Raw genomic sequence first — 9690 nt, 5'->3', positions numbered from 1 at the left:
TTTCAGATAAAGCGGTCCTCCCAGGATATCCTCTTCAACTCTCTCTCTCTCTTCTGAAAACCTCTTATATATTTTTTTTATAGGGAATAAGAATTATATTGAATAGAAGTACAAGGGGTACTTCAACCCAATACAGAAGAGAAAAGAAATAGACTAAGACCTAACATGAACAGAACAAAGATCCTAGAGTGACAGAACTACCCCACCCAATGCTTCCAAGAAAATAGACTTAACAAAACAAGTCTCATTAAAACCTTGCTAGGATAAAACCCTCTTGGGAAAACCTAACAAGGAAAACCTCTTATATATTAAGACCAAGAGAAACAGTCCCTGCTGTTTATTTAGAAAAACTTTTTGAAATGTGAAATTGGAAAAAAAAACAGGCATAATGGCTTCTTCAGTTAAGTTAGTCTCTGAATTTCTATCATGTGAAATGACCAAAAATTCTCCCTCTGTTTAACTTTAACTACTAACGTTTTCATGCAAACTTACACGTAGTTCCCGGAGGTGGTTCTCTCCATTGGATCATTACTTACCCAATTTTGATCAAGAATGTGATACATATATACACATTTTTACACTCTTTTTTATTCGGAGGGGTTTATCCTTTTCAGGTGTGGAATGCATCCACACCTGCATCACTCAGTTCTTAAGATTGGGAAGGGTAGCTCACTCTTTTTTTCTTTATAAGCAGGGTAGCTCACTTGGTGATATTTATAGGGTGAAGGATCACGATTCAAACTCTAATGAAGAAATTAAGTTACTAATAATTAACAATTAACATTTGAAAAAAAAAAAACTAAGTTCTTAAGACTTGGGTTATTTTATGGACACAAAATTCATGTAAATATCAATATGTCATTAACTAAAATTTATAAAATATGTACTAAAATATTATTGAAGAATTTAACAAATTTTATCTAATTAATATTTACTTTAAGTAATTTTAACAACTTTATATAATTTAATAGATTCAATGTAGATTGTCCCCGTAAAAAAGCTCAAGTGGTAAGAGTTTAGGGACATATGAATTGGGTAGAAATGTCCAAGGATCGATTCCTAGCGGTGCAATTTATCTTCCCGATATAGAAAAAAAAAATTCAATGTAGATTCCAATAAATTAAAAACAGAGATTGACACTGAATATAAAACTTAAAATATTGGTCGAGTAAAAAAAAACAATAAATAATTAACACTAAAATAACTACAGTTAAAATGATTGAAACTTGAAAATTAGATAAAAATAGTATCGATTAATATCAATGTCATCTGAAACAAACAAAAAATCTAATGGCATAAAGCACTAATTCAAATAACGGTTAACTGTGGGGATTTATTTTCACATTTTGTAATCCCTTGTTAACTTGGAGAGGTAGCATTAATTCACCCTGAAAGATTTTCGACGGACATATTAAATTATTTATATTTGCATTTTGTCTTCTTAGCCATCCCATTGAATGGAACTTAAATAATGATATTCCTTGAATTTGAAAAATTACTTAATCACAAGTTGAATCTTATAAATCGTTTTCAAGAGTGAGAATATCTATAGAATAATTACAGTCATAGGAAACATAGCTCGCAGACGTAAGTTATCTCTATATAGTTGAAAATATTTTTATTTCAGATTTATTATCAACTTGGATAAAATTGACTTTTGAAAAACAATAAATATGTTGGGATCACGACTTCATAATTTTTAATAAAATCTGGAGGCACGAGTTCATACGCATTCTGTTTTGTAGTTCCAGGCAAAAGATGGCATTATTGTTGCTAATTAATATAAATTTTGACCAAACTCGCTCTGGTTCGATCTTAAATATATAATTAGTATGTATACATACCCGTGCTGATGCACGGGTGCATATTTCCGAGTATATAATAAATTGTTTTTAATATATATAATTATTTATTTTGTATAAATTAAAAATAAATATAAATATAATTTTTTATTTGAATAATATGTATATGATATAATAATATAATAAATTTTATGACTTTTGTTTTTTCTTTTATTTTCGTTTTTCCAATCTCCAAATAAGTCTACAAAATTTATAACTTATAAAATTTGATAGAAAATATGTATTACATTTTTTACACGATATCATTGTGATTTCCTAAACTCAAACTAAATACGGATGAGTGTTCAAAATTTAAAGGATGCAATAATAATTCTCTTATATAAAATACTATAATATATTTATCAAAAAGCAATAACATTTAATTAAAAAACGTAATAGATATTTCTGGTGGAAAAACACCACATTCCAGTGAAGCATACAAAAATTTTGGATTTAAAATCTAATCTATCTAATTGTTCACCACCAAGATAAATAAAAAACACAATAAAAGAAATTTCATAGTTGACTTCTGGTTGGAGAATTTTTTCACGAAATTAATTCGTTCATGACTCCAACATTGAATAACGTGTGGATCATCTTTATGAATTCCAGACCTAACATAATGATTCTCTGTAAGGTTATTCGCTTTGATGAAATTTTTACACCCCTTCTTCAAGGTGCACTCATACTCTCCTTGGGTTCCAAACAAATTCACACTAAAATCTCATGTTTTTCGGATCTCGCAAAACCAAATTGTAATGTTTCTGTATATCTACTCCATTAAAATATTTCAAAAGTCTAGAAAAAGTTTAAAAATTATATAAAAACATTTTGTTATTAGTTTCAACTTGAAGGTATCTTCATGCTAAATGTTGCTTTTTTTTATCAAGCTTTTTTTTATGAAACCTAAACATCAACAAATTATGACTATATATTTTCAATCCTCGTGTGATAAATAGTTCTCTCTCTCTCTCTCTCTCTCTCTCTCTCTCTCTCTTCTCTCTCTCTCTCTCTCTCTCTCTCCCTCCCTCCCTCCCTCCCTCCCTCTCTCTCTCTCTCTCTCTCTCTCTCTCTCTCTGTGCTAAATTAATCTATGTTGTGAGATTGTTATGTTGATTGGATGCTTAGAAAACTTGAATTTAGCAACTCAAAAATTTATTTTACTTTCTCATCGAAAAATCTAAACATAAAAAAAATATAATCTATATATGTTCATTATTCCAATTGTCGTCAAAATTTCATATTTATATATATATATATATTTCAACTTATGAACAAATTTATAAAATTATATTATTTGTTATTTTCAACTTGAAAATATTTTAATATAGATGTTATTTTCCGTGAAATCTATATTTTCACAATCAAATTAAAAAGGTTTTGTATATCTACTCTTAGAATTATTTAAAAGTATGGAAAAAGTACTAAAGTTTTATTAAAACGTTATTTATTAGTTTCAAATTAAAGTATTTTCATGTAAAATGTTCATCATGCAGGAACTTTGTACTATATAATTAATAAATATAGACTAAATATGTTAATTCTTCTCAAATCCCCCGTGGGAGCCCTATATTCACAATCAAATTTACTAAAATTGTATTAAAACTTTTTATATTAGTTTCGACTTGAAAGTATTTTCATGCAAACTGATCATCCTCATGCAGGAGTTTTTTACTATATAATTAATAAATATATATTAAATATGTTTATTTTTCTCTATATCCCCGTGGGAGCCCTATATTCACAATCAAATTATAAGGCTTATGTCTATTTACTCTTAAATTATTTAAAAAGTATGAGAAAAGTATTAAAATTATAACCAAACATTTTCTATTAGTTTCAACTTGAAAGCATTTTCATGCAAAATGTTCCTCCCCGTATGAGGTTTTTAACTTGTAACTTAAACATAAAAAAATATAACAGAAAATGTTATTCCCTCTAGATTCTCAATTTTCACAATTAAATTATAATGCTTCTATATATATTCCATTAAAATCATTTAAAAAGTATGAAAATAGCATATATCATAAATTTATGTAGAAAATTTTATCAAAAATGTCTGATAGATACCGTGGAAAATAGCACGACAAATTATCATAGTTTTATATATTTTTACTTCTAAAAATATTTAATTATAACTCCACCATCTGAATTAGCAAAAACTAATTAAATGCATTAATTGGATGTTATTGAAAAGGAACTAATAATCACCATTTTGAATGTAACAAAATTAACGGCTGCACTTCCAAGCCTAATTTAAAGCACATTTGTTTTATTTTTCAAATAACTAATTGAATGCATTAATCGGATGTTATTGAAAAGGAACTAATAATCACCATTTTGAGTGAACAATCAATAAAATATAATTATAATGGAAGACATATGTGTTTGCTGTCCTCATTAGCAATATTTATGGGCTGTTGAAGCGCGCTTTGGTGGTTTGGGTGGAACATATCCTTCGTGAAGGGAACTCTTGTGCTGATTTCTTGGCTAAGGTGGGTGTGTCCCAAGACTTACAGCTCATCCATGTCCAGGATCCCCTCCCTAGCATGGAGGCTTTGCTCCTGGTCGACTCCTTAGGTACCATGGTAGTTCGGCAGTAGAGGATTTTTTTTCTATTTTGTTTTGCTTTGGTTCTTTTTGTATTAAGGATAAAAAAAATGGTAAATAATTCACTCATCCAGACTATATTCAATCATTCACCATTAATTACAGCTTTTTTCTTGGACGGCAATACATTGGAAAATTTTAAAATTTAAACTGATTATTAATGATAGATATATTATAGATTAAAAAAATTAAAAATAAATTAATTCTATGGCTTATTGCATTCTTACTCTTCAATAAAATATTAAATATCAATTGAGCCATGGCAAAGTTTCCAAAAGTGGTAATAGCATTTTTTTTTTGATTTTTTTTATTCTTGAAAATATAGCTGAAACCTCTCTCAAGGATTGTCAAGTGTATTTAGATTCAGATAAATGTTCTTCCCCGTGAAATTTATATTTTCAAATTGAAAAATAACATATTTCTATTATTAAAATTTTGTACTTAAATATATATATTTACTCTTAAGATTATTTATAGAATCATGAAAAAAATCTAAAATTATATTAAAGCTTATTTTACTTTTTTTTTTGTAATGTACAGCTTTTTTTTTTTTGATACAAAATGTAAATCTTATTTTACTTACATGAAAGTATTTTTCATTTAAAATATTCCCCCTTTGTTTTCATTTAAAACATATTGATATTATATTAAGAATACTTTACTATTAATTTCAACATGAAACTTTTCTTTGAAAATGTTCATTCTCGTACGAATATTATACCATATAATTTGAACATAATAAGTCATGAACCATATACTTTGAACATTTTTTTTAAAAGAATATACTTTGAACATGATAAATCATTCACTACTATAGAAAAGGCCTTTCGTCACGGTTAAAATCGCTCATTCGTCACGGTTTAACCGTGACGATTGAAGGCGTGACAATTGCTCAATTGTCACGGTTATAGGCGGAACCGTGACAATTGACTCACCTGTTATCGCGGTTAGTAAATCGCAACCGTGACAATAGGTTCCACCTATTGCCACGGTTACGTACTTAACCGTGACAATAGATGGGAAGTGGTTTGGCGAGGCTGTTTGTAGACGGATAGGAGATGGAAAAGCAGTTTCCTTTTGGGAGGAAAATTGGGTGGGTGGAGGTGCCTTGAGACAATTGTTTCCAAGGCTATTTATCCTATCTTCTTTGAAAGAAGCTTCCATCCATGATATGGGAGGTTGGGAGAATGGAAGATGGATTTGGAAGTTTGAGTGGCATAGGGGATTATTGAGCAGAGAAGAGGTTAGGGTTGAGGAAATGAAAAGTAAAATTGGAAGTTTTTCTCCAAAGGAAACTTTCAAGGATTCTTGGTGTTGGGTGAAAGAGGTTCAGGGACTTATAGCGTTTGTTCTGCATAAGAGATGTTGCAGGGTGATCTGGTTTCGGAGGAAAGGTTAGTGTTCAGGCGTCTATGGAAAGCTAAAGCTCCTTCTGGATTGCTAGCTTTGGCTTGGAGAGTTCTTATAGGAAAAGTGCAGACCAAAATTGACTTGGCCAGGAGAAATGCACTTCCTGTGAATACTAGTTTGTCATGTGGGTTGTGTGCAGTTGAGGAGGAGAGCTGCAAGCATCTTTTCTTCACATGTGGAGTGTCTTGGAAAGTGTGGATGGAGATATGTTTCTGGTTAGGAGTACACACAGCTTTTTCATGTGAGGCAGAATCTCATTTTTTCCTTCATGAAAATCTGATTTCTTGCAAAATGAAAGATGGTAAGATCATGAACTTAATCTGGATTGCTGTGGTGAATTCAATTTGGCAGACAAGGAATGGCTCGGTATTCAATGGTGTGGGAGTTGAGGTTGTTAGAATAGTAGAGCTAGTGAAGTACAAAGTTTGGCTTTGGTTGAGAACTCATGATAGGAATTTCATCTCTTCTTTCTATGAATGGGAAAATAATCCTAAGGAATGTATTGCTATGCTGCACTAATGATATCCTTTGCTGCGTTATTGCCGAGTTGCTTAGGGAAGCAGATTTGTTCTTCTGTACTAAATGGCACAATCCTTCTTCATTATATTTTGCTTTGGTGGAGTTTTAGTTCATGTGTCCAAGAGATGAATTGGTTAGCTTGGCCTTAAATTGGGTGCTATTGCTACTGGTATGTGGAGGTGGAGCTTTTGTGGAGCACAATCAGTGGTTTTTGTATTTATTTTTTGTGGAGACATTTGGTTTGATACTGTATGTACTCTTTTTTCTTCTAGGTTTTTCCCAAGGGGGTTTTCCTAGTAAGGTTTTAATGAGGCATACCTTATCAAGTCTTACTCCTTCGCGTTGGGTTGTTCTTTGAGGTTTTTGTATGTATTTACATTCTCTTTCTTGATCCCTATTCTTTGTATTGGGTTGAAGTACCCCTTGTACTTCTCTTCAATATAATTTTGGCTTATAAAAAAAAAACCGTGACAATAGATTCCACCTATTGTCACGGTTAAGTACGTAACCGTGACAATAGGTGACCTCTATTGCCACGGTTTTAACCGTGACAATAGGTCATACAGATCTGTTCTGCGAAATAGCTACAGATTTTTTGATTTTTTTTTCCTGGCCTGTGCATAAATTTTAGTACGTTTATATTGAAAAATAAATTGCATAAAATCACCAACATTCAGATATTCTAGCCAAATTACTCAAATATTCCAACCTTGAATAAGAAAACAATACTAATTGTTATTGAGAACATACTCTCACAAGGAATTAAACCAAATAGCCCACACTAGCCAGTACAGTACACTGTTTGAACCAAATACTCTCAAAAAACATGCAGTACAGTTCCTAACCATAAGTAGTCCATACTCTCACAAGGAATTAAACCAAATAGCCCACACTAGGCAAAATTCTTTAACACATAAGTAGCCCACTCTTCTTTAATTTCATTTAGTTGATCCTCATCATAGAAGCCAAATTGACAATCGGAGAAGTACTGCAAAATGATGGTAAAAGTAACAAAATTTAGAGTCACACTTAAAAATAGGAAAAATTAAGAATTTAGTCAAAGTTCCATACCCCTTGTGGAATTGTAGATTTTTTGTGCGCAATTATCTCCTTCAGAAAGCTTAGTACATAGTACCCGCAATCTATATCATTTGTTTGAACAGGGCACTACAAAAAACAAATATAATATATATCAGTGATTTGGTAGATCTAATTGTTTTCAGTTATGTAAATATGTATACCTTTATAGTATTCCATTTGGCTTTGGACCATGTAATCCTCTTGTCATTGCAATTAGCACGGTAGATCATCATTGCACTAACAAATTGAATGAAAAACTCATGATTAAATATTTGAATAGCATGACTAACTTAGCAAGTAGATCTATATAAGCTTACTTATCAAACATCTCTTTCATGACTTTGCGTTGATTCAAACTACCATGTATAGGATCCAAGTAAAATAAGGTCCCTGTAGTGGCATTAATCACAACCAACACCCAATGTGCCCTACAAGCAAGACATGTTAAATTATAATATTAATAAATCAAGTAGTGGCATTAATCACAACCAACACCCAATATTACTGCATTCCAACACCCAATATTGCTATTTTCATGTCATATTTTGAGTTCTATTTTACTAAAATTTTAAACAAATATAAGCTCAGATCGATGATCAGAACTGATTTTCTTAAGGAAATGAATTTGTATTTCTAGCAAGCAATTAAAAGCAGAAACGACAGAATGGGTGGTACAGTACACTAAATTGATATTTTAGATTGTGGGTGCTCAAGAATCATGTTGGTCAAAAATAGAAAAGTTTATTAGACTCCCTATTAACCTTTCACAAGTTGTAATTATTCAGATCAGATTTCCAGTCTGCATTTTATTGGCAACAAGAAGATTCTGCTCGACAACTTGAATTAATATCATGTTAAATAACAGCTCATTCAATCATTTCAAATAACAATGTCTAAGAGGTTCAGGATTATAACTAATAAGGCCTACCAACTATGAAAAGTGACTCCGCAACCACATATTAAATAGCACATATTTCAAATTCATACAGCCTTGAGACTCATTCAAAAAAAAAATGTGCACCCAGTTATCAATCCAGAAAGTCTACAGCACAAAAGAAGAGCACAAGTAAGGACTGTGCAAAGGACATGTGAAAAAAGGGGACCTACTTTTCGATCACTTGCTTGATTAGCACGTCCATCTTGAGAGAAGAAAGCCAAAACCAAATTTCCCAAAAATGCTCCAATGTCAAACCCTATTAGTCCATAGAATGCAAATTCTGGATCAATAAATTGTGTTGATTCAGGAGTTACCATCACAGAACCAGTGTGTAGATCTCCATGTATTAGTGCCAGAGCCCTCTCACAGAACCTGCACGGATATAAATTCTTATAAACAAAATGCTGATAACATAACTACTAAATAAAATGGAGAAAAAAGTGAGTCATAATACTTCCATTTGAGCTCAGCAACTTCAAGCTTCAGAAGAATGTCTTCCCAAACAGCCTCCGCATCACTATCGAGATAAGGGGAAGTCCAATGATTATATTGAGAAACTTTATAAGGATCAGAGAAAACAACCTGCTCAGTGAGCCTGCATAACTCCACATTCCCACAATATTCGCCAACTGCATGAAGCTAGCACGAGATCAGGCTAATATGTAAGAACCTTTCTTATCCTAACAGGAAGATAATATCATTTCTTCCATCCATTTTGAAAGACAAAGCTTAATTATCAAAACCAATGAATCAAAGCACATAAGAGTACGACTATCATAAATTTAATCTCTTTCATTACAACATTTTGCTCAACAAAGACATAACCAAGCTCAGTATCTTTCTCTGAAATGATTCCCAGCAATTGGGGGAGCTGAAACAAAATATTCCACACACAAAACCAATTATCAAATTCAAAATCAAAGAAAGTTGAAAACCAACAAAAACCATAAGAATGAAGAAACAAGGAATAACCCCTAGGTCACTTGTATAAAAGCAAGCAAATGAACAGAGTGCTAGTACTAGCTATATTTCAGACACAGATTCCATAGATGTCATATGCTCCTAAATTCCACTGCCATTAAGTATGTAACGTTAATTATGATCAATCTGCAGAAATACTTTCTTTGGCTGTGGACAAATCTTCATTTCCACTATGATTCATAAAGAGGCAAAACAAAACACACCCTACTTTTAATTAGACAATGATAAGAAATAAACACAGTGTCGATATCGTTTCCCTACTGGAAAATAAGATGGTGCAAAAAGACTTACCAATAGTCATTTTGTTCCACC

At 31.6% G+C, this 9690-nt stretch overlaps 1 protein-coding gene across 1 annotated transcript; it reads left to right on the top strand.

Annotated features, from left to right (window-relative positions):
- The first annotated feature begins 5813 nt into the window (after positions 1–5813).
- On the top strand, positions 5814–6380 carry LOC130719485 (uncharacterized). The gene has a single exon (XM_057570110.1). It carries the CDS (start codon positions 5814–5816, stop codon positions 6378–6380), a length of 567 nt encoding a protein of 188 aa, XP_057426093.1.
- Positions 6381–9690: the final 3310 nt, after the last annotated feature.

The sequence above is a fragment of the Lotus japonicus genome, chromosome 5 (assembly GCF_012489685.1).
Source record: "Lotus japonicus ecotype B-129 chromosome 5, LjGifu_v1.2".
Taxonomy (NCBI): Eukaryota; Viridiplantae; Streptophyta; class Magnoliopsida; order Fabales; family Fabaceae; genus Lotus; species Lotus japonicus.
Note: the sequence above shows the minus strand (reverse complement) of the source record. Positions and strands in the feature narration are given on the sequence as shown.